The sequence below is a fragment of the Microcebus murinus genome, chromosome 24 (genome assembly GCF_040939455.1).
Source record: "Microcebus murinus isolate Inina chromosome 24, M.murinus_Inina_mat1.0, whole genome shotgun sequence".
Taxonomy (NCBI): domain Eukaryota; kingdom Metazoa; phylum Chordata; class Mammalia; order Primates; family Cheirogaleidae; genus Microcebus; species Microcebus murinus.
This window is the reverse complement of record NC_134127.1, coordinates 10206200-10233127: the sequence shown is the minus strand read 5'-3', so window position 1 is coordinate 10233127 and position 26928 is coordinate 10206200. Positions and strand designations below refer to the sequence as shown.

The following is a 26928-nucleotide window of genomic DNA, read 5'->3' as shown; positions in this document are numbered from 1 at the left end:
AAAGACAAATGCTGTATGGTTTCACTTATATGAGGTACTTAGGGTAGTGAAAATCAGAGAGACAAAAAGTAAAATGGTGGCTATCATGAACTGCAGGAAAAGGGGGAATGGCAGTCGTTTAACGGGTATATAGTTTCAGTTTGCAAGATGAAAGAGAGTTCTGGAGATGGCTGGCTGGTGATGACTGCATAATATGAATGGACGTAAAACCATCGAAGTGTATACTTCATTGCTAAAATAGTAAATTCTGTTATGTTATTTTACCACAATAAAAAAACTGGAAAGAAATTAACATGACTGTATAAGCATTTTCTCATGTTTTTAAAAACTTTGTAAACCTAACTGCAGTGGATGCACATCATTCCAGAGAAAGGATGTATGATAAATTCATGATGCACTACTGCTGGACATCTTTGTGGTGGCTATTTTCTTCTACTATAAATAATGCTTTGACATACACACATATGAAAAAGTTCCGTGGTCCTGTATACTCTGCACCCAGCTTTTCCTAAAGTTAACATCTTACATAATCATGGCACAATTATCAAAATTAAGAAATTAACATTGTTATATTAACTAAAATAAACTGTAAGAGTTTAATAACATTAAACAAGAATTGTTATAATACAATGTTTTAGAGGAGAGCACTTAAAACACTATGTATTAATTATGATATAAACAAATGAGTGAAAGGGAAGAGGGTCAATCAGGAGAGAAAAAGATACATACTAGGAAAACAAAGATGAAGGCAGCCTTTGCTTACTTGGAGTTTTGCTTTGTGCTTCATACCCAAGTAAAAAGTCAGGAATAAGAAAAATTTTTGAATGATGACAAAAATAATATTTATTTTATAAAATTTAAAAATAATTATATTGAAAGGGAAATATGTTCAGGTCACTTTAAAGCAAATCCTTTACATATAGTAATATATTTGTTTTATGCTACCTACCTTAAAAATTATAATACTTTCTACAGCAATGCTTTGACTGTAAGCATAATTCAAAGCAACATCCACATGTCGAAATACATAAATTCCAAGAAGGGGATTTCCTAGTATCTTCAATGTAGATGCTTTAGTGCTTATCCCATTCTGACATATCTCTGTCACATCACTTTGTGGAAGTGCTAAAAAACAGAAATGTTCTTCAAGTTCTCTGCCATGTCTTCCACTCTCACGCATCTCTGACCTAAAAGAAAAAAAATGTATGCAATTAAAGGCAAACACCAACAGAATTTTCAAGAAGATAATTATTTCAGCTTACCACAGTTAGAAAGCAAGAATTCGTAATATTCATAGGTATCAATACCCTATGATGGTGAGTTAGGGTGAAGATTATCTAAGGAACAAATTCGACATTACTTGTCCAGGATTTATGACTATTATCACCACTGGCCTATAATAATAAGAGCTAACATTATGTGAATGCTGCAAATATAACCAGTATAGTCTTCAGCTTTACATGCATTTTGTCATTTTGTTTTCAACTCCCCACAAAGAAGTTGTGATTATTACTGTTGCTATACACACTTTAAAAATGAGGAAAATGAAGTTCACATGGTTAAATCTAGCCAAAGTAGCAAAGTGACAGAGTTGGAATTATATAGGTCAACTCTTGTCTGTCAGGTTCCAGAGCTCAACTTCTTGCTGTGTTACAGACGGAAGAATGTTTATTTCCTAAATGAAATCTGTATTCTATCTATATACTGTTCTGTTTCTTTATCTACACAGGCACGTGCGCACACACACAGTCAATTATTAGGGACATTCTCCATTCTTCAGGGATGCAGACAACAACCTGGAGAAACAAACTAATATTTGATTATAGGCTCCTACCTTAGCAGTAAGAAAATTGTAAGTCATTCTCAGAAGAGATTATAATCTAAAGGTACTCCTGATTCTACTACTTCCATAATAAGACCCGTTTATACATATAAAATACACATCTCCCCTAATTGATAGACTAAATAGGGTGTTCTACATGGCTTTCTCAGGAGTAATAAGTAACAGAAATTGCCATAGCAGGTCTTATGTCAGAAAGGTTCAGACACTAGGGCAGAAATCTGGTTCCAAATGATTATTTGCAATGATGAACCTACAGAACCTAGCAAAGGAATGTATATACCACAAAAAGAAAATTGTTCTTGAAACCCAAATGCTTCTAAAATTTATTTCCTGGAACACCACTCACAGAATTCGTGTAAAGCATATCATGAATTTAAGTGTATTAATAGTTATTTTATTTGCAAGAATGACTCAACATTAACAGTAGACAGAATCACAAAACAAATGGAAACACTTACAAAGCAAGACTGGCTTATTAGATCATGACCACTTCTCTCCTAGTACCCAGAAATGTCAACCTTAACTTTTAGCTCCACCTGTCAGTATTTCTAGCTCTCGCTTTCAACTTCACATCAGTAGATTCTATGAACCACTAAGATCTGTTGACTGTTAAAATTCTTTAAATTAAACTGTTAAAGTTTAAAACTTTTACCCATATTTCTGACTTCTTCATTGTTTTTTCTTGGGATTTGGAAAAACATTAACTGTCTGAACAATGCCTATAAGGAATTCCCACATGGAAACACAAACAATACAACAGAGGATGGGAAGGAGGGAGGAAACTGAAGTATAAAGGTTCTCACACTGTATATGAATATTATATTATTTGAAGATACACCATGGTAAATTAAAGATATATAATGTAAACCCTACAGCAGGGTTTTTCAGGAGTGGCACCACTGACATTTTCAGCCAATTTTTTTTTTTTAGTCATCTTGCTGGTCATTGTATCACCTTAAGGGAGCTAGTGGAATGAAAAAATACAATAAAAATCTGATCTAAGACTATAAAAACCACTGTAAATGGAAGTAGAAAATATTCCCTGGAATTTTATATTGTTAATAATACTGATAAATACTTTTAATTTCAATATGCTTTCAGAATTACATTGGAAAGACATTTAGGCCTAAATATGACTCAGATAATAAAAATGGCCAATAAAAAATAGCTTTTATTAAATAGAACTATTCTTGGATATCACAATGTTAAGTGACAGAAACTCTTGCATCTTAAGACTTCCATATCAGAGAAAATAGGTAAAATTAGCCTGAACAGTCTTTGGAATACAATAACATGTATTCCATGTAGTAACAGCTAGGAATATGAGGAACTAGCATAAATAAACTGCTGTATTACCAAGAGGCAATAAGCATCAGATTCTATGCTAATAGGATATTTTTATTATCTTAAATGTAACAAATACATAATAGTTAAGAATAATTTTCCAGAAATGTCTACCCATGTTTTTATGTACCAATACTAACAAGGAATAGGTATCAAAACTTGTCAAACCCTGAACTTCACACATAGCTTAAACTCTGGAGTAGAAAGCTGAAAATCTACCAAGCACTCAAGTGTTAAAATTTGTAGTTATACTCTTGCTTGTGGGTTTGTCATTTTGGTCATCACTTTAACTATTTTATTAAATATTAAATAAATATAAAAGACTTGGATGAAAAAACTCATATTGATACAGAAGTTATAAAGTTAGCACAGCACAACTAATGAGTGGTGGAAATATGACTGGAATCTTGTATATCTTTCTGAAGGCCATGTACTTTTAATTAACTGCTTCCCAACTGAAACCAACTACAATAAAGATGTAAGTGCCTCAAATGGAATGCTAATGTCATAGTTAATTATTAATACATCATCCAGAATAGGTTCCAAGACAATCTGCACATGGTAATCAGTAATTTTTTATTGCGTAAATGAAACACTGGGAAACATCTCCAGGTCTTAACTGGAAACAAACATACACAAGAAGCATTTAGCTACTGGGGGTGTGTAAAGGACAGAGTATTCAAGTAAGTGTGTTTTTTAGAAAAGAGTTAAAGAAAATGAGGTTTTTTTCTTTGGAGAGCTTGAAAGGGAACTTGATATTTTTCAAATCCATCAGATTACTAGTGTTAAGTACCCACTGTCCAGCTGGCCCCAAGTGCAATACATGAAATGAAACAAAGACAGCTAAGGAGAAAATGGGTTTCAACAAAACCTACGTATTAAGGAAATGTGAGAAATGTGCCAATTCACACAAGTCTAGATATGAGTATATTCATTTTCTACAGCTGCTATAACAAAATACCACAAACTTAGTGGATAAAAAGTATAAATTTATTATCTTACAGTTATGTAGGCAGTAAGCCAGACGTGGATCTCACTGAGCTAAAATCAAGGTGTCAACTGGATTATGTTCTTTTCTGAGCTTCTTGGGGGAAGATCCCTTTCCCTGTTGTCAGAATTCAATTACTAGCACTTGTGGGACTGAGGTCCCCATTTCCTTCCTGGCACATAGCTATGGGGCCTTCTCAGTTTCTAGAAGCTACCGACATTACTTGGCTCATAATCCCCTTCCTCCATTTTCAAAGCCAAGAAAGGCAGGCTGACAGTCCCTCTCAAATCTTTTTTCCTTACATCTCCTTTCTCTAGTCCAATGTTCTGTCTCCCTCTTCTGTTTTTAAAAAAGCTCATGTGCCACACTATACAATATAAACATGTAGTGGAAAAATAAAATAAAAATGGAAATTGCAAAAACAAAAACCCTCATGTGCTTAAGCTGGGACCATACAGATAACCCAGGATAATCACTCACCTACAGGTCTATGACCTCAATCATATCTTCAAAGTCCTTTCTATTACATAACATATTCACATGTAGACACATCTTTGGGGGGAGCATTACGCTGCTTACCACAGTAACAAGTAGGCCTACAGGCTTCCTTGCTCAGAGTCACCAGGAAAGACACAGACTTCATCTTCTCAGGATTTCCAAACAAGTTTCATGCTGTGTTCTACTCAACTATGACTACACCTAAACATCAGTAAACCAATAAAGCAATGTGAACTGGACAAAGAATGGTTTAGGCTAATTATGTAAGATGATATAGAATTGTTTGGAAAACTGCAGTCTAATATATATGTCTACTCCTTTGGCTACCCTTTATTTATACACACCATTCTTCCAACATACACTTTCAAAAATACTCATGCGTACAACAAAGCACTTTTAATCCACTTTACAGAAAGGAACAACCCAAAGTTTCATCCAATTACATCTAACTCCGGATCCATTATGTAAGTGACGTGCCTTCATTCCCAACAGGTCTGGATATAGATCTATATAATCAAGATCCATTTAGACAACATATGGTTAAAAGCTCAAATTATCTATACTCAAAACACACTGGTGGAGAAAAAAGAGGATAACTACAATAAACAAAAGTGAAGAATGACAACAATAGTCACTGTTAACTTAGCATAAAGCATATCCTTCTTTATAGTAGCAGCTGGGATTTCTTGCTCTAAAAATTCCAAAGGCTAGTAACAGTAACCATAGCACAAGATCTTGTTTAGACAATGGCTGAGACATAGAATTTCTGTCTCCTGGCAATAAGCTTCTGAGAGCTTCCCATTACCTGAGGCCCTAAATCTACTATGGCCTTTACCCACTGGGTTTCAATTTGAAACTGTTTCTTTCCCCTACAACACACTTAAAATACACTCACACATTGCATAAGATGTTTTGGTCCATAATGGACTCAATATACAACAGTGGTCCCATAAGGCTATAATGGAGCTGAACAATTCCCGCAGCCAGCGACGTAGCCATCATAACGTCTTCACACAATTCATTAGTAACATTTGTGGTGATGCCGGTGTAAAAAGCCTACTGTACTGCCAGTTGTATAAAAGTATTGCATATATAATTATCTATGGTACATATCTTTGACAATGATAAAAAACAACCATGTTACTGGTTTGTATAGTTACTATATTTTTTATTGTGAGAGTACACTCCTACTTATTTAAAAAAAAAGAAAAAGTCAACTGCAGACTGGTCTAGCCTCAGGCAGGTCCTTCAGGAGGTATTCCAGAGGTGGCACTGATATCATAGAAGACAGCTCCATGTACGGTATTGCCCTTGAAGACCTTCTAGTTGGAAAAGATGTGGAGGTAGAAGGCAGTGATATTGATTACCCTGACTCTGTAGGCCTAGGCTAATGTGTGTGCTTGTGTCTTAATGTTTAACAAAAAAAGTGTAAAAAGTAAAAAAAGAAAATTTTAAATAGAAAAAAGCTTATAGCATAAAGACATAAAGAAAATGTTTTTGTACAGCTGTGCAATGTGTTTGTCTTTTAAGCTAAGTGTTGTTAGCTTAAAAGAGTCAAAGTTAAAAAAATTTAACATTTATAAACTGAAAGTTACAGTAAGCTAAGGTTAATTTTTTATTGAAGAAATAAATCGTTTTACGGATTTAGTGTAGCCTAAATGTACTGTTTATAAAGTCTACAGTAATGTAATGTCTTAGGCCTTCACATTCACTCACGGACTCACCCAGAGCAACTTCCAGACCTGCAAGTTCCATTAATGGTAAGTGCCTATACAGGTGTACCATTTAAAAAATCTTTAATACTGTATTTTTACTGTACCCTATGTTTAGATCTACAAATACTTACCACTGTGTTACAATTGCTTATATAATAGTATTCAGTACAGTAACTTTCTGTACAGAGGTTTATAGCCTAGAAGCAGGAAGTTATACCATGTAGCCTAGGTGTGTAGTAGGCTAAACCATGTAGGTTTGTGTAAGTATACTTTATGATATGTTCATACAACAACGAAATCACCTAATGATGCATTTCTCAGAACATATCCCTGATGTTGAACAATGCATGACTGTGTATTTTCACTATATAAAGTTGAGTAGTTCCACTTACCAGGCAGAAAATACTTAAAAGGAGGTGTCTGGGAAAGACCTAAGGCAAAATATTTGTGCTTTACCACATACTTATCTCCTGCTAAATCTTTTTCCCCGTAAAACCATATTTCACACTAACTTCCAAGAAATGAATTCTCTATTTCAAGCTCATCTTGCCAAGCTGAACTGTGAAACTAGGCCACAAACAGAAAGTATCTTTTTTATTGAATGTGCATTTTCTATGATTTTTAAAAAAATGATCTTTCCTGGGTCTTAGCAAGGCACTCTAATATCTTCAGTTTTTTTGTATAATAAAACTATAGCCACATGAAATACATGGTCTTTGCCCCAAGTGGAGATAATCACCAACCGCCCGTCTGAGAACAGTAAGGATACTTATTGCCTTCTTCCCCTGAAGTAAATCCGTATTTTAGAATCTCTTACCTGAATGTACTTCTTTCCCAGGAAACCAAGTTTAGTTCCAATTGGGATACCATTGACTTCAAGTACAGAAACACATTCAAAATGGCTTAAAAATAAGGCTACCTTCTCATAACAAGTAGTTCAGAAATCAGGCAGTCTTTATCGGGGTTGACTGATTCTGGGACTCCAGTTGTCATCAGGGATCCAGGTTTTTCCCATCTCTGTCTGTCCTTAGCTTTAGGGTCATCCTAACACTAAGTCTTATTACTATCCCAAGAGTGCCGCTATCAATAGCTGGTTGGCTTCTCTTTCCCAGAGACCACAAGCCAATCTTTCCTCAGTGTGTCAGTGGTCCAAACTGGTTTAGTTCTTACCACTCTTGGAACCAATCATTGATATGGCTAAAATTAAACACAAATGACTCAGACTACACATCTGGGATGGAAAGTAAATTCAACCGAAGACATCAAGCTGAATACTGACAATGTTTAAAATGACATCCTTTCACATTAATTTGAAACATTTAAAAGCTATGTTAAAACAAAAAAGGGTCAAATTGACACGAATAGGGCAAGAGCTAAGGAGAACTGAATTTATATTCTCTCTTACCCATTAAAGCCAGTTCAAGTTTCTTAACTCCTCAAAACATCTCTCAAAACTCTTTGGAAGAATAATCAATCTCTCACCAGTGTACCTATATTTTTATTATGATATATTGTTTTATATTTAGTTGTATACCTTCTCTACTAAAATGTAAACTCTTTAGGGTTGAGGAGAAAACTTTGTTCATTTTCTCTAAGGATATCAAATATAATGTCTGACACAGTAGGCACTCAAGTGTTCAATGAAAGCACACACACGTTTAAATTATAAATGTGATTCTGCTGACTTCACACATAAGTGGTAGATAGAAAACAGATAAGAAGTGGAGATTAGTATTTTTTTGGAGCTATTATTGATTTTCCTGAGACTGCAGATTTACAACATTGTTAATTCCTCTAAAAGTGATGAAAATAAAAGCCAGAGGTAGTCAATGTAATACTTTCTCTTTTCTTCTTCCTATTCTATTAGTCTCTTGTGCTAACCAATCTGTTTACTTTCCTTTTATTTTTGTTTCCACTTGTGACGTAAGGCCACTTACGTATTTCCTAGCATCATTTTCAAAAACGAGATAAAAGTTTAACTTTATTTGACACTGTGTTGCCAGACTCTGTCTTATACTATGAACACAAAAACAAGTAAAACACAATATAGTAGGGGGATGAGACACAAACCAGTATGTTGTGGTCTTACAAAAAGATTATAAAGCACTATGGGAAACAAAATGAGTTTTTGTCTATTTGGGCAAATACCTAAGAAGACAGTAAATGCTTTACCTGTTCGTAAACAGGTAAAGAACCTGTAACATGTTAGAACATTGTAACATGTCTTAGACCATTGAGTAGTTGTTCTAACTTTTCTGTAACACTAGTAAGGAGAAATAACTGGCTGAAAGGACAAAATTTTAAATGCCTAAAAGAACCAAAATCAAAGAACAGTGCCAGGAATTCATTTTTGATCAAACTGTTCTTTCAATCTGGATAGATACAGGATATATCCAGTCCTTTCCACTTTGAAAGCTGTGTTTTTTTAGAGGGAAGATAATGTGCCACAATGACCTGTCATTCCCACCAATTCCAAATCTCCAACTGATACCAGTGTGGTAACAAGTCTGAGTCAAGAGGAACTGATTCTAAAAAACACAGAAACCAAAACATTCCAAAATAAGTTCCACGTGTGGGTCTAACAAGCTATACTTAAGTTTTAAGTTAAAAAGTGTGAAATGGTAAAGGAGACAAATTCAGAAGAAAATGAAAATGCTAAACTAAATTGTGCTCACATAAGATCTATAAATATAAAATGCTTAATTATAATGAGAACTTTGCATATGCTCTCATTCTTTCTTATGAAATAATAATGTAATGTGCCTTCCCAAAAAGCTGAAGAGGAGCTTTAAAAAATTAAGTATCAGAAATAGTGACATCAACCCAGAAAGAGTGGTTCTGGTAGAACAGCTGGATATAGCCAGATACAATCCTTTCAAATTAAAACATCAATTCAGTCTCTTAAGGGTTGGGTTCAAGAGAAAGTAAGTTCCTTCTCATTACTTTAACTGCTGTTTTACCTGTGGGGTGAGGTAGGGATCCACAAAATGGCTGCTTAATACATGTGTTCATGCATACTTCCTAAAAATTTATTCAGAATTAAAAAGTTGGAAGAGGGTGTTTGAAATATGACTTCATTAATGTATAAAACGAATCAAAGCTCATATTTGGCTTTCAATGTTATGAAGGGCAACACTGAAAGTAACAATAAGGATCTGCAGTTATTTTCTCAGTAATACTTATTAAATCGCAAATGGTGGAAATAAATTAGGATAAGACTCCACACTAAAAGACAAACAAAACAAAATCTCAAACTTGTTTATTAGATCATAGCTTACCTCTTAGCACTAAACTTTTTTTCCAGTTCCTCATTGTGAACCAGTTTTGTATCCCCAAACTGCCATGATGACTGTAGATCACAGCTTACATCAAGCCTGCATTGGTTAAGAGTATCATGTATAAAACTATACTCTCTAGTATTGGTGCAACAAGGTGACAAGTAAACTAAAGAAAAAAAGGGAGAAGGTGGTTATTTGTGTTTAAATTGATATTACTATACATCTGTACAATATAAAACCCAGGAAAAGACACTAGTACAATCCACAGATCTTATTGAGACTTTACTAGTTTTATACCCACTTGCGTATTTAAGCTTTATGTAATTTTATCACATGCATACATTCATGTAACAGCCACTACAAGACACAGAACTGTTCCATCACAAGACTTCTCTGATGCTACTCCTTTATACACGTACGTTCAGTATCATACTGAAACCCATCCCATCTCTATTCCCTTGCCCTGTCACTAAATCCTGGAGATTACTCATTTGTTTTCCATCTCCACACTTTGTCCTTTCAAGAATGTTTTGTAAATGCAATTTCGCAGTATGTGAACTGTGGAAATGTCATTTTTTTCCACTTAATACATTGCTCCTAAGAGCCAATCAAATTATTTTATCAGGAGGTCATTTCTTTTCATTGTTTAGTGGTATTCCATGGAACAGTTTTAACTATGCATTCATTGGAAATCTGGGTGGTTGTCAATTTTTGGCTATTACAAATAATGCTGCTACATACATTCATGTACAGGTTTTTGTGTGGACATGAGGATTCACTTCAAGGATAAATGCCCAAGAATATGATTGCTGGGTGATAATGTAGCTGCATTTTTAGTTTTTGTTTTTTGTTTAGAGATAAGGTCTTGCTGTATTGCCTAGGCTGGACTCAAACTTTTGGGCTTGAGCACTCTCTGGTTTCAGCTTCCTGAGTAGCTATGTCTAAAGAAGGGCTACTGTACCACATTGTGTGTTTAGTTTTTAAAGAAATTGGCAAAGTGTTTTCCAGAGTGGCTGTGCTATTTGACATTCACACCAGCAATATACGAGTGATTTGGCTTTTCCACATGCACACCAGCATTAGGCGTTGTTAGTCTTTTCTTTTTTAGCCATTCCTACACGTGTGTGGTTATCTCTCACTGTGGTTTTCATATTCATTTTCTTAATGGCTATGATGCTGAATATCTTTTTATATGCTTATTTGCCACCTGTATATTCTCTTTGGTGAAAAATCTGTTCATGTCTTTTCCTGTTTTCTCATTGATTGTCATCTGTTCAATGACAAGTGTAGGTCTGATATAAGACACAAAATAAATGAGTACTTGGAATTTCCATTAACAACCGAGGGCAACAATTTACATTTAAGTTTCTACGTAATATGGACCTCTTACACTTACTACTGTAGTTATGTAGTAAGGCTTAATATCTGATAGAACAAGTTCATACACTTTATTCTATTTCAAAATTATTTTAACTATTATATAGTTTCTTTGCCCTCCCACATAAATGTCAGAATAAGCCTGTCTATGTACAAAATGTCTTGCTGGGATTTTGATAAGAACTGCAATAAATCCACAGATATATTTGTGGGGATCTGAAACCATTATTTTAAGGCTTTTAATTCAAAAACACAGTTCATCTCTTCATTTATACAGATTTTGTTTTTTTGTTTGATTTTTATCAGCATTTTGTATTTTAAAGCAAAAAAATTCTGTACATTTTGTTAGATTTATACCTAAGAATTTCATTTTATGAGTTATTGTAAACAGTATTGTTTTTCATTTTGACTTCCAGGTATTTTCTGCTAGTATACAGAAATACAGTTGGCCCTTGAACAATATGGGCTTAAACTATGCAGGTCCACCTACATGCAGATTTTCTTCCTTCTCTGCCATCCCTGAGGCAGCAAGACCAACCCCTCCTCTTCTTCAGCCTACTCATTATGAAGACAACGATAGAGATGATCCCCCACTACGCTGATCTACTTTCACTTTATGAATATATTTTCTCCTTATGCTTAATATTTCCTTTTCTCTAGCTTATTTTATCATAACACAGTATTTAATACATATAACATACAGAATGTATTGACCAACTATGTTATCATTACGGCTTCTGGTCAAAACAGTAGGCCATTAAGTTTTGGGAGATCAAAAATTTTACATGGATTTTTTTCACTGTGGGCAGGGGGGATTGGTACCCCAACCTCCATGTTGTTCAAGGGTCAACTGTGCAGTTTGTTTTTTATAATTTGATCTTGTACCCAGTGACCTTGCTGAACTTAAGTTCTAGGTTTTCCTCTTTTCTTGGTAAATTCCTTTGAATTTTCTATATAGACCACTGTCCTGTTAAAATAGGGATGATTTCATTTCTTCTTTTCCAATCTATATGCCTATTAATTGCTTTCTTTGTGTGCTGGGTAGAACTTTCAATGTTATTTTGAGTAACAGTGACGAAAGACAATATTTACCGCTGGGTTTTAGTGTAATAATTCATTTTACATGCTGAATTCAATTTGTTTATATTTTATTTAAGGTATCTGCATCAATGATCATTGGACACTGGTCTGTGGTTTTTTGGTATAGTTATTTGTCTAGTTTTGGACACAGAGTAATACTGACCTCATAAAATTACTCTCTCGTGAAAAAGGCAAATAAAATCTTAGTACTATTAAAAAAAAAAAAAAAAAAAAAAAATTACTCTCTCCACTTCCATTTTCTGTAGAATTTGCATTCTTCTTTAACTTAAGTGTTTGGATGAATTCGGTAAGTGAAACAATCTAGGCCTTAAGAATTCTTTTCCAACAATGAATTAAATTGAATAGACATAAGGTTATTTCAATAATCTATTTAGTATTTTGAGTATTTTTGGTAGTTTGTACTTTTCCAAAAAGCCTATAGGTTGGTAAGGATAACCCATTTCATTCTTGATAGAGGTAATTTGTGGCTTATACCTGTTTTTGTCAGTCTTGCTAGAGGTTTTGTCAATTTTCTTTCCAAACAACCAGCTTTTTCTGTTTCACTGGTTTTCCTTTTATCCGCTAGCTTTGGGCCTATATCTTGCTATTCTTTCTCTGGTTTCTTAAGGTGAAAAGCTAGAATACTGACCTGAAACCCTTCCTCTTTTCTAATGTAAGCATTTAGTGATATAAATTTTCTTGTTAGCAATGCTTTAACTATGGCCCTCAAATTTTGATAATGTTGCATTTTCATGTTTAATCAGTTAATGTATTTATTCCCCTTGAAATATCATGAAATGTTTAGAAATGTGCTGTTTACTTTCCAAGTCATCTGGACATTTACTTATTTTTCTGTTATTAATTTCTACTTTGCATGTGGTCAGAGAACACATTCTACATATTTCGATTCTTTTAAGTATGTTGAAATGTGTTTCATGGCCCAAGATAATATCTTATGAGTGTTCCAAGGGTGCTTGAAAGAAACTTACATTACTGATTTTAGACATTTTCTGTTCTCTAATATATGTTAACTCAATGCTATAAAATTCCCCCAAAACATTGCTTTCACTGCATCCCACAAAATTTTGCATTTTCATTTTATTCAATGTATTTTAAAATTTCTCTTCAGATTTCTTCTTTGATCCATTTATTATTTAGAAGTGTGTTGTTTAAACTCCAAGTATTTTGAGATTTTACAGTTATCTGTTACTGATTCTAGTTTAATTCTACTATGGTCTGAGAGCAAAAATTGTATGATTTCTAACACTTCAAGTTTCTTAAGGTGTGTATTTTAGCCTAGACGTGGTCTATATTGATGAATGTCTCATGTGAGCTTGAGAAGAATGTCTATTTTGCTGCTGTTGGATGGAATAGTCTATGGACATTCATTATATCCAGTTGTGTGATAATGCTGAGTCCAACTATGCCTTTACTGATTTTCTGTCTACTGGATATGTCCATTTCTAATAAAGAGGTATTGAAGTCTCCAACTTATTATAAATGGATTCATTTATTTCTCCTTGCAGTTCTATCAGTTTTTTGCCTGAGTTTTTATTCAAAATATTTTATTTTTCAGTTCCAAATCTTCTGTTTGGTTCTTTATCACATATTTCATTTCTTTGATGAAATTTTCTATTTTTCATGTTTCAAAAGTGTAATTGCTATACAAACAACTTTATGATGGTGACTTTAAAAGTCTTGTCATATAATTCTAACACCTGTGTCATCTTGGCATTGGCATCTACTGAGCATCTTTTCTCACTGAAGTTGAGATTTTCCCCATTGGTGGTTTAAGATCAATTATTTTTATTATATCCTGGTCATTTAGGGTATTGTTGTAAGACTCATGATCATATTTAATCCTGCACTTTAGCAAGCCTTTATTAAACTATGCTAGCAAGAAAAACTGCTGACGGCCAAAGGGAGGCACTGATTCTTTATTATTATGCAAGGCTGAAATCCTGGCTCTCCACAGAGGCTCTACGGATACCCTCAGGGGTAACCTGTTACCACAGAAAAGGGGTGGAAGTCCATCCTCCTCACTTATCTTACATTGACATTGTGGAAGGGGACAGATGCCTTGTTACTGCTGGATGTGGCTGAAGTCCAGGGTCTCCACTTTGTATTCAATGACTCTACCCCTAGTAGAAAGGGGGCAACTCATCACCACAGAGCAGGTGTAGAAAGCCACTGATGCTGCAGGAACAGGAGATGGGGAGGCGAATACGTTTTTGACATGTGGTAAGCTCCCTACATGATCACTACTGGCATCACAAGGAAGAAGAAGGGTACCTTATTCCTGCTTGGTCAGGGTTAACTAAGAGTCCAGGCTTCCCACTCAATCTTTTCTGACATCCCCCCAGCAGGAAAGGGGAGCAGTATGTTTAATGTCAAATAGGTTTCGGTCTTTCTAGGCTGCCTCTTTTTCAGTATTTTGGAAAGAGAGAACATGCTTTTCTTGAGGCTTTTTTGAGGGGGTGATCTATGCCAGCTGCCATTTCTGGGTTGGAGGCATCCAGTCTCAGATATGGAGGAAACAAAAAGAAAATCCAGAGAACTTACTGCTATATCATTCCCTGAGTCCTAGGGTCAAAGTTGGTCTTTTTTCTCTCCATCTTTCAAAGTCTTCTTACATTTGTCTCCTATGTAATGTCCAAAATTTTTAGGTGTACTTAGTGAGAGGGATGAGAGATGTGTCTACTCCATTTTGTGCAGAGCCAGAAATACATGCATGTTTAAGGAATTAAAGATCTGACTTAACCTAATTTTATACAGAGTCAAAATGAAAGATGAACATAAACTAAGAATCAGAGAGATACAGTAACAGTTTAAAAAATCCTATCTTCCATAGACATATTACCTTTCCCAGCTGTCCTCCTGATCTTGGGAATGGTGAATTTCTTCAAAGGATTGACTTCTACACCAGTAATTAACAAAGGTTCACTGGTTGAACTCATTTTCCACAATGTCTTACGTTTAGCAATCTCTTTCATTTCCATTTTGTTGGTGGCCTAAAATCAACCCAAAGTTATTAAGCAAAAGGTCAATAAATATATAAAAGGCAATGGCAGTAAAAATCATTTTAAAAATTCTTCAGAGGAACTGAATAAAGATATATTCTTGCTCACATTGTCAGGTTTCCATCTAAATTTTTCATGTTACCCCAACCAGAAAATAAATTAACTTTGGTTTCTATATAGTATTAAAAGTATTTAAATTTTAGTTTCTAACAGACCTTTTTCTTGTAATTCATGTAATTATAATTGGGTAACCAAAAGCCTCTGTGTTCCTGAGAAGCTTAAGGACTTCCAGACTCAACAATTTTTATTAAACATTTGGTAAAACTCTTAATACTCCATTTTTAAAAAGTATTTTTCATATATACGTCTGTGACTAGTATGCCATAAAGTCAGAATCCCTGGCTTAAGCAGAAACTTATGATCAACACTGCATGCCTATCTTACAATTAATGGCCAATAACAGTCAACTGCTCATTGGCTGCTGTTCCATAGTATTCCACAAATACCTAAGACAACATCAAATACGTTATACTAGTAGTAATAACAATATTACTCCCCTCCCCCTTTTTCTTTCTCCCCCCTTCTCTCTCTCTCCAACCTCCTCAACCCCCTACGCAAACACTGATTCTTAACCTCTCAAGTAGAACTCAAATTGGATATCAGAAAGCTATGGAACCCACAAAGAAATATATTTAAGTAGGTATTTTTCATACCATTTCATAATATGCTTGATGAGCTTTGCATACCTACCAACTGCTTAGGTCAAACATTAGATCACAATCCAAATTAAAATATGACAAAATTCTACAGAAGAATCGCTATGGATAAGATTCTATAGGAAGTTCACAAAGGGATTTCTCCGCCCAATCCTCTCTTCTGCCCTTTATGAAAGGGGATCTTGCAATCTCCCATTTGAACATGGATTAGAATAGAAAATGAAAGAAAAAAGAAAAGAAAACCAGTCCTTCTCTTATCCAGCCACAATGACAAACACTAGTGGGGTTCTGCCTTCTCACAAGAATACCCAGCTTGAAAGACAGTTGTCAAGACTGTTATGTTCACTTGGCAATTTACTAAAGGGAAGAAGGCAGAACAATTTATTTAGAATGACTGATATTGCAAAAACTCTTTAAACAGTCATGATGTGTATCAATAGCACATAAAGGCATAATCAGTTGCATATACTTTACTTGAAAAGCCAAGTGCTGAGAAAATCCTCAATATTGCCTTTAACTACAGTTAAACTGCACATTCAGGAAAGCTGTGTGGTTTCTTACAGAATATTTCTGCAGTAGAATTTACTAATATAGGAAAGACTTATGAAATTCACCGAATTTTTCCTCAATGCTTAGGAAAATACTTTTGTCACAGAAAGGTAAGTTTACAACTGAGGAAGGATAAATATTTGGGGCACAAAAGTATTCAATATCCTCCATTAAGTCAGTTGCTACCAGTAGTTTTTCAATTATTACCTTTCAAGTAGGAATAATTCTCCTTTAACTTCAGCCAAAACAACTCAGCCATGTTAAGGTGATAACAAATTCACACATTTCTTTACACTTATTATCACAGACCCGTAACTGTTATAATTATATTATTATTATATTATTATATACATGAAAAAACATGTTATATATTATAAAATATACAGTAGTTCTAAACCACTACATATGTATTTTTACAAATGTAAAAATAAAATCAGGAAGTTTGACTCCTGAGGATTCATGCTGAGGCTGTCTTCTGGAGTCCTGGACTATTATAGCTAAGTAACAGAGAGTAGAGGGAAAAAAATCAATTCTAAAAATTTCAAGAATAGTTAATGTAAAGGGCAAGGCACACAGGAGGTACTTAATAGATATCCAAATGAATAAAGAACAAAGGAACAAAAACCAGAAAACATCCATTCATATATGTTTTAAGAATATACATATCATGAACATTTAAAGACCAGACAAAAGAATTCTTGGAAAAATAACTAATTCAAGAAGAAATAAAAAGAATGAATAATCCTATTATTAAGAAGAAATTAAATCACTAGTTACAAATTGATTGTAAAAGTGAATAAAGATAATGATAACATATAGTAAACTGAGTTAATCCCAGAACTGCAAGGGTGATTTAGCAATAGAAAATATTTAATTTCATTTACTACATAAACTGAGCAAAAGAAAAAAAAAATCAAGTGATTATCTCAATAGATACAGAAAAAGCCTCTAATCAAATTCAAAATCCATTTAAGATTTTTAAAAAAGCTTTAGCAAATAGGAATTGACAGAAACTTTCACAGCTTGATGACAGGGGTCTACTAAATATTTACAGCAAATTAGTCAATGTCAGAAGCACTCCCTTTAACACTAAGAAAAAAATAAGGATACCCACTATCACTGCTTCATGTACTGGAGGTGCTCATAAGGGCAGAAGACAAGAAATAAAAGGTATAAAATGAACTAAAAAGCTAAAGGGGGAAAAAAGAGACTGGGTTCTATGGGCTTGGGAATTTCTAAGAATGAGAGTGAGTCTGAGTTTTAAGAGGAAACCTAGATCCAAATACCAGACAGATTACAAAGGAAATGTTAGTTAGAAAGGCAAAATGTCACAATGGTTCAAATTTTGGTTGTATCATGAAGTAACAAGGTTAAGCTAGGCAAACTGCCTAACTTGTCTGAGGGTAATAACAGTTATCTATATGACATATGGGTACAGAACCTGGTACACAATAACTGCACACAAGTAACTGTTAACATAATCCTGAAGTCTGTGCTACAGAACCAAGTTCTGGAGTTTGTCTGCCAGCACAGTACTGTAAAGACAAACATATTAGAAGTGATGTTCTAATTCTAGCTCTACATTAACCAAGTATGGAACCTTGGGCGAGTCACTAACTTGCCTTTCAGTGCATTACTCTGTGTACATTATGAGTGATAATACCTTTTCAGATACAAGTTGGTGGCAAAGCAAGTAAACTTCTCTTACGTAAAATTGCCAGTCTAAAGACTTAATCCCTTCAAGGTCTATTTTAAGGGGACATTTGTACTGTTTCCTAAGACTATCATTAAAAATTAGGAACTTGAATACTTGAGACCACTGGTTATACAGATTACAAAAAAAAAAAAAAATTAAAAAAGAAAAAAACCCTGCAAAATCTTTTATCTAATTACTACTGAAGTGTTTTTAATAGAACTTGGGTGTTTCAACTGAACAACTTAAAAGTCTCTCCAAGTTCTCTTAAGACTCAACTGTTATCAGTTATGAACAGTTAGTTTCCTAATAAAAGGCAACTCAAGATGATTTTTAGATACACAAAACATTAGAATGTTTTTCTCAGTTATCTTTTAAATGTTCAAATAAATCATCCTTTTAATTTGCCTTCAACATCTCTAAAAGTTCGCTAATATCCTTTTTTAACAAAAAGAAACAATGCATCAGTTTTAAGATTTGGCAAGTAACATTGTTCTGTTTTCATTTATTTTTATAATTACCTTTTATTTTGTGCCAAGTAATACTACTTTGAACATTGAATTTTGGGCTCCATCCAAAAATATACTTTAGTTTTAAAAAGTTTATTTTAAAATATTAAAAAAATTATAATAACGATATGTAGATATGGAAAAAATCATCCCTCTTCTGGTAATCTTGGGAAAGAGATCCTGATAAATATTCTTGGAACTGTAGTCATAAACATAAATTCTGAATTCTTCTGTAGAGTTCTAAATGGTTGATATGCAGGATTATTTCTGATAAAGTTAAATAAGATCATATATATGATAAACTACATATATACTAAGATTACATCAAGAATTCCTGTTAAGACTATACAATGAAGAGATGAAATATACTTTAGCCCAACTTTTCATTTTATAGATTAGAGGTTGGCAAACTACAGGCTGGGGGCCAAGTCTAGCTCACTACCTATTTTTGTAGGGCCTACAAGGTTAAAAAATTGGTTTTTACACTTGTAAGTGATGGGGAAAAAAAATCAAGAATATTTCACGTCGCATAACTAATGATATGAAATCCAAATTTCAGTGACTGTAGTAAGTTTAATGGAACACAGCCACAACCAATCCACTCATTATCTATTATCTAAGGCTGCTTTCCTGTTATAAAAGCATAGTTAACCAAGTGAGTCATAGAACCTATGGGCCACAAAGATCGTAATATTTGTGATCTAGTGGCTTCTAGCCCTTTACAAGAAGTTTGCCAACCCTGTTACAGATGAAGCAACTTAAGTTTCAAAGAGTTGGTATTAAAAACTAGGTCTCATGATCTCCATGTCAGGGTTCTTTCTTCTATACTCCATTGTCTCAATCATCTCTGCACTGTATTCTGAATTTCACCTCTTCCCACTTTGCTTCTCTGTATTCTTCCCAACAGCATTTAAACAGGCTCAAATGATCATTTAAAAAAACAAAGTAAAATTTACCAGAGTCATATTTGCTCTTGTCCAGTTCACCTCCTTCTCCGTCAATCTGTTTCAATTTCTGCCACCATTACTCTACCTAAACAGTTATCTTCGAAGTCACCAATGATTTCCACATCAGTCTCTTACTCTCATAAGTACATTTCCAGCTCACAACTTACTTGGCCTCTCTCTGATACTCTTGACCAATCTCTGCTCTTGAAATAACACACTTGATCAGACTTTTATGACTTCATAATCCTGATTTTACAGCTACCTCTCAGGTGATGCTTCCTTAGTCTCTCAAGAACTCACTTTTATGTCTGGCCTTTATTATTGTTTTGACTAATTTTTACTTATATGAAAAAATAAAATATTCTCTTTAAAATTTTATTTTTTAATATTTCATTAAACTTTCAACCTTTTAAACTTAATAAAAACAGAAATTTGTGGTTTTAATGTGCATTTCTTTAATTATCAGTGAGGTTGAGCCATTTTTTCTGTGAATCATTTGTTTCTATATTTTTGTCTATTTTTTTTTTTGAGACAGAGTCTCGCTTTGTTGCCCAGGCTAGAGTGAGTGCCGTGGCGACAGCCTAGCTCACAGCAACCTCAAACTCCTGGGCTCGAGTGATCCTTCTGCCTCAGCCTCCCGGGTAGCTGGGACTACAGGCATGCGCCACCATGCCCGGCTAATTTTTTATATATATATCAGTTGGCCAATTAATTTCTTTCTATTTATAGTAGAGACGGGGTCTCGCTCTTGCTCAGGCTGGTTTCGAACTCCTGACCTTGAGCAATCCGCCCGCCTCGGCCTCCCAAGAGCTAGGATTACAGGCGTGAGCCACAGCGCCCGGCCATATTTTTGTCTATTTTTTTCCTACAGAGAAGACTGTCTTTGTTAATTATTTGTCAGGATTCTATATACAAAGAAATTAGTTTTGTCTGTCATATGTATTTCAATATTTTTGTCTTTTAATTTTGTTTATGGCATCTTCCTCCCATAAAAAAACTTTAGTTTTGTGTAGCCTAATTTCTGAATCTTTTATTACACATTATGAGAATACATGACAGTTCCAGGTTCTCCATATTCTTACCAATGCTTGATGTCAGCAGACTACTTTTTGCCACCCCATAGGTGCAAATGTCACCTCATGTTTCATTTGCATTTCCCCAATTTTTGATAAGACTAATCATCTACTGAGTATACTGTATTCTCACATCTGTGAAATGCCAGTTCAAATTTGTTGGGTTTTTTTTTTTTTAGAGAAGGTCTTGCTTTGTCCCCGTTGAGTGCAGTAGTGCAATCACAGCTCACTGCAACCTCAAACTCCTGAGCTCAAAGGATTATTCTGCCTCAGTCTCCCAAGTAGGTAGGACTACAGGTTCACGCCACCACACTCCACTAATTTTTTTTGTACAGCAGGGTCTATGTTGCAGAGGCTGGTCTCAAGCGATCCTCCTGCCTCAGCCTCCCAAGTAGCTGGGTTACAGGTGCGTGCTACCACACCCAGCTAATTTTTCTATTTTTTGCAGAGACGTTGACTCACTTTTGCTCAGGCTGGTCTCGAACTCCTGAGCTCAAACAATCCTTTCCCCATCCCCCCACACTCCCGACCCCCCGGGCCTCCCAGAGTGCTAGGATTATAAGGCAGGAACCACCACGCCTGGCCTCCCTTTCACCTTTAAGTATTTACTTTCCTAAATTCATTTTTGCCTAAGAAATAAAGGCTCAATTTTTCCATATGAACATCCAACATTTTAACAACCTTTCCTGTTTCTATTTATTTGCAATGCCATCTCTGACATAAAGCAACTTTCTATATATACATAAATTCTGGACTCTCTGCTTTCACTGGTATCTTTTTGCATTCCTGCACAAACACCAACAATGTAACATATCTTGACACACGTTTGGGCACATTGAAAGAAAAGAAAATATCTTGTTCTTCCATAACATCTTTGTGCTTACACATTTTAAATCTCTCACCTAATAAGGGATCTTGTTTAGGTTTAACTGCAATTTCACTGAACATAGAGATCACTTTTGGGGAGGAGTGACACATTTGTATCAGTTTTCCTATCTATGAACATGGTATATTTCTCCACTTATTCATGTCATTAATGTCTTTCAATAAAGTTTTATAATTTTGAGAGTTTTACAAATCTTTTAAAGTACTTATTCTAAGGTACTTTATAATTTTGAAATTATATTTAAATTCTATTTTTTAGTAGACATGCTTTATCAGGTTCAATTTATATACTAGGTGTGATAACATGTGTTTGTAGTCTCAGGTATCTGGGAGGCTGAGGCAGGAAGCTGGCTTGGGTTCTAGGCTGTAGTGTGCTCTGACTGCACCTGTGAATAGCAACTTAACTCCAGCCTGGGCAACACAGTAAGACTGTCTCTTAAAAAACAAAAATTGTGTCTGATAATTTCAACAACTGAAGTCTCATAAATCTGATTCTCCTCTTTATTTTTTTATTTCTTTTTTTTTTGAGACAGAGTCTCACTTTGTTGCCCAGGCTAGAGTGAGTGCCGTGGCGTCAGCCTGGCTCACAGCAACCTCAATCTCTGGGGCTCAGCGATCCTGCTGCCTCAGCCTCCCGAGTAGCTGGGACTACAGGCATGCGCCACCATGCCCGGCTAATTTTTTGTATATATATTTTTAGTTGGTCAATTAATTTATTTCCATTTTTGGTAGAGATGGGGTCTTGCTCAGGCTGGTTTCGAACTCCTGACCTTGAGCAATCCACCCGCCTCGGCCTCCCAAAGTGCTAGGATTACAGGCGTGAGCCACCACGCCCGGCCTCTTTATTCTTTGTGTTATCTTTTGCTTTTAGTACCATGTTTCCGGTATGATTAATATATATTATTCATTACCATAACTCATGTTCCTTGAAATAGGTATACAGACATCTGCACCAATAAAAGAAAATAAATAAAATAGAAAGTCCAAAAGTAAACCCTCACATGTATGATGAAATGATGTTCCACAGAGTGTGAAGACAATTCAATGGGAAAAAGCATAGTCTACAAAAAATAGTGCCAGGAAAAGTGGATATCCATATGCAAAAGAATGAAGTTGCAATGTTTAAACTGAGGAAAAAAATTAACTAAACATGGATCAAAGAATTAAAGATAAGAGTTAAAACTATAAAACTGTTGGAAGAAAACATAAGGGAAAAGCCCAATGTGAAGGTATTGGGACATGGGGCCTTTAGAAGGTGATAAGGTCTCAGGAGTGGCACCTTTATGAATGGAATTGGCACCTTTATAAAAGGGATCCCAGAGACCTCCCTCACTCCTTGTACCACGTGAGAACACAGAGAAAAGGAAGCTAGCCATCTATGAACCAGGTAACAGTCCTCACCAGATACCAGATCTGCTAGCACTTTATCTTGGGAGTTCTAGACCTCCAGAACTGTAAGAAATAAATTTCTGTTGAGTTTCCCAGGTTATGGTTTTTTGTTATAGCAGTCTGAATACACTAAGACAGACGATTTTTAGAAGATCTATGGGATCACGTTGAACTGATTTTTTAGGATTATGATCTGTTTAAGGAAAAAGGCCTATACCAAAAAAACATATAAAGCATAAGGATTCAGAGGTTAACACATAACTTTGCACAAATTGCCAATAAATGTCTGTTGAATTGGTGATGGAGGTATTCAAGAGGTGAACATTCATTGTTTTTCATGGACTAGAAGCTTGAAATCAAGCTTTGTTGAAGGATCAGAGGATGCCCTTAAGCTGCTGCTATCAGCAAAATCCATGTTAATAATTCTCTTTATTTGACTTAAAGAATACTGTTGACCTTCATTTGTCTGTCATTTCAGGCAGGAACAACTAGTTGAGCATTAGATCTTTTTTTTTTTTTTTTTTTTTTACTGATTTCAGATTCAACATCTATAAAGCCATTATTATGTGATATCCCATTAGATAAATATATAGGTTATTCAAAGATTTACATGTCAACACTTTGTGAACACATACATTTAAATAAAGTTCAATTTCATTGCAGTGACTTATTAGGTTGTATTCCTCATTTTCCCTTAAGTCTTTTAACATGCAGTATGGCTATGGGTGTCTTGAAACTTGGGAGGACAGAGGAACATCTGGAATGCCTAAATGTGGGACAATAATGATCGTAAGTTGTTTTTTTTTTTTCTCTTTAACTGCCCCTCAGCCTTATACACAGAAGGTAGAAGTGATTAAATAAAAAATATGTGTATGGCCGGGCGCGGTGGCTCACGCCTGTAATCCTAGCACTCTGGGAGGCCGAGGCGGGAGGATTGCTTGAGGTTGGGAGTTCGAAACCATCCTGAGCAAGATCCCGTCTCTACTAAAAATAGAAAGAAATTAATTGACCAACTAAAAATATATATACAAAAAAAAATTAGCCGGGCATGGTGGCGCATGCCTGTAGTCCCAGCTACTCGGGAGGCTGAGGCAGGAGGATTGCTTGAGGCCAGGAGTTTGAGGTTGCTGTGAGCTAGGCTGACGCCACGGCACTCACTCTAGCCTGGGCAACAAAAGTGAGACTCTGTCTCAAAAAAAAAAAAAAAAAATATGTGTAGGTCATCTCCATCCTCTTCATATCAAATAAATAGAAAACTAGAAATAAAATAGCAAAGGAGGCACAGTGGTAGTTTTATTATGCTTTTAATTTTACTTAAAATGATGATTAGGACTTATCAGATCGTTTTTCATTTATTTTCCACTTGTTTACTTTGCCACTGTCAAATCTTGGAATCTTTTAGGAAGAGTATCATGAGAAGCTTATCAAATCCTTTTGGAGAAGATGGACACTTGTTGAGTACTACTTACCTGGGGAGGGAGCATTATTGTATGTGGGTCAGAGAAAAGGCTTATAGCAACTACACAGTAATTCCAGTAGTCACATGAACTCACTATCAAGGAGGGTTAAAAAAAAAAAGTCAACATAACTCCCAAGCAATGGGCCCACTCTGCAGATACTTGTTTTACTTAGGTTTAAAATTTAGATATCTAAATATTTAGATATTTAGATAAGCAGAACCTGTGTGCTTCTTAAAATCAGTGCCTATATCAACCACTCCCTCAGAAAGATATGCTGTATCAAAAGAAAGCTTTACACATTAGAATGCACTGTATCTCTAAACCTTTAGGAATTTACAGTAAAACTGTACTAATTTAAACTATGTGGAGAAAATAAAATCTTAGTACCTTGGGGTGACTGTAATCAATACAGAGTGCTACCAAATAAAGCATCTTCCAGATCTGTTTTAAAGGGTCTACTAAGATTAAAAAATCATTTTTTTCCACAAATGGAAAAGAAGTCTAAAACTGCCCCCACTGCCTACTCAAAATACTGGGAGAAAATCTAAATTCTCAGGCTCAATGATAAATAGCTGAGGGTAACCAGGCTAGAGTTCATATTCCTGTGATTTAACAATTCAACTTTTCACTTTCCTTCCAAATTGTGTTTATGAAATTGGATTGAAAAAAAATTTTTTTAAAGGATTCATAAAATTATCAGAAAGGATTCTGTACAAGATGTCAGCAAACATGGGTTCCTTATCCTGACTCTGCCACTCACTGAATGACTGCTTGTCTTCTCCTAAGCTTCATTCTCCTCATCGGTGTTTCAAGTAAGGCTTACAGTTGTACTGCAAACTGTAAAATGTTTTGCCTCTTCCTACACCTATTCCTCTTCCTGCCACTTTCAGGCTCTATTTATATACATATTCTCTGTGGTTCCACATACAGGCATATGCAAGAAATTGCACATTGTATGCAAGCTGATGCCCTAACATTTGGTAGCCTCCTAAGTTAAACAGCTCAGATTCCTCCCTTTTTTTTCCATTTCAAAGTATTACGGGGCACAAATAATTTTGGTTACACTTTTATAATGCTTGAGTCACGGTTGTAAGAGTGCCCATCACCCAGTTATTGTTCATGTTATGTACCCACTGGGTACATTTTCGCCCATCCCTTCCTCTTCCTGGTTGATTTCCCTTGAGTTATACCTTCTACCTCCCTGAACTTTCAAATTACTTAGGAAATTTATTTGCCTACAGTACTTCCTTCTAAGACTATGGCACCTTTGTTTTTTAAATGTCAACAGAGGTCTAAATTCCCATCCTCTGAGAGTAAATTTCATTTTTAGACTCCAACAGGTATCATTTTAAACCCACATGACTCACACATGGGTGACCAAACGTGGTTAACATCACTTCTGATTAAAAATATAAAAATGAAAAAGAATATGGCTATAAAATACAACTAATTTTACTGCTCTGCTTTGAAATGTTAATTCCAAACCTTGAATACCACAAACATTTTAAGCAATATGTGCATGTTAGTCTAACTTTCCAAATTAGTTATTGAAAAGTTCAATATTTATGCTAAATTAAGGTCTATTATGTATGGGCCAATATTCTCCACTGGATTATAATTTACCCATTTTTCTACTTCCAGCACAAAGTATAGTTCCTTATAAAATAAGTAACTGCTATGATCTGTTTGTGCCCCTTCAAAACTCATGTGGAAATCTATTCATCCATGTGATGGTATTAAGAGTTGGGGCCTTTAGGAGATAATTAAGATACTGAGAGTGAAGACAGGATTAGTGCCCTATTATTAAAAAGGCTAGAGGGAGCTAGCTAGCCCCTTCCACCATGTGAGGACACAGTAAGAAGGTGCCTTCTATGAGAAAATGGGACCAGACTCCAAATCTGCCAGCACCCTGATCTTGGACTTCTTAGCTTCTAGAACTGTGAGAAATACATTTCTGTTGTTTATGAGTTACCCAATTGATGATATTTTGCTATAGCACCCTAAGCAAACTGATAGAGTACCCAATAAATATTTATTACCAAGAATATTTACATACTTTAAAAGTATTCCAACATGTGATAAAATACACATTCTTCATGTATCTTTTTTATTGCCAAATTATTTATAAATCAGTTGTGAAGTAGAAGAGTTTACCCAAAGTGAGTTGGAAAAAAAGAGCAACACAGCACTGTAATAGCAATAACAAAACCATTATCTAAAATACTTACCACTCTTCAATGCTATCTAGCATCATACAGTTATGATCAGGACTCAGTCCATACATGAAAAATGATAAAGGAATACCTACAAAAAAATAAAAAGACAGAAATATGTAGAGAATTATGGTCAGAAGCTTCCCCAAGAATAATCTATTTCTTTATTGTTCTCTCCGTTTTCTTTCTGCTAATTTCTGCCTCCCTTTCATTCCTCTTTCACTTTAGGGGAGGAAGGAATTTGTTTTCTGTATGTGTTTTTACAAACAACAAAAAATACTAAACACTAAATAACAGTTACTTTTTAAAAATTTTCTACAGACAGGGTCTTGCTCCTGTCACCCAGGCTGA

General features: G+C 35.0%; 1 protein-coding gene across 2 annotated transcripts in view; it reads right to left on the bottom strand.

Annotated features, from left to right (window-relative positions):
• Positions 1-26665, bottom strand: part of TEX15 (testis expressed 15, meiosis and synapsis associated) — a 59823-nt gene extending 33158 nt beyond the window's left edge. The window contains exons 1-4 of one of the 2 annotated variants that reach the window (XM_012784126.3): positions 26593-26665; positions 14984-15134; positions 9667-9832; positions 950-1187 (exon numbers count right to left, since the gene is read on the bottom strand). In XM_012784126.3, the coding sequence (XP_012639580.2) occupies positions 950-1187; positions 9667-9832; positions 14984-15122 (543 nt within the window). In that variant the 5' untranslated portion in view covers positions 15123-15134; positions 26593-26665. Of the gene's footprint in view, positions 1-949; positions 1188-9666; positions 9833-14983; positions 15135-19566; positions 19735-26592 lie in introns of those variants that run through there. The other variant, XM_012784124.2, reaches the window with a different exon arrangement.
• Positions 26666-26928: the final 263 nt, after the last annotated feature.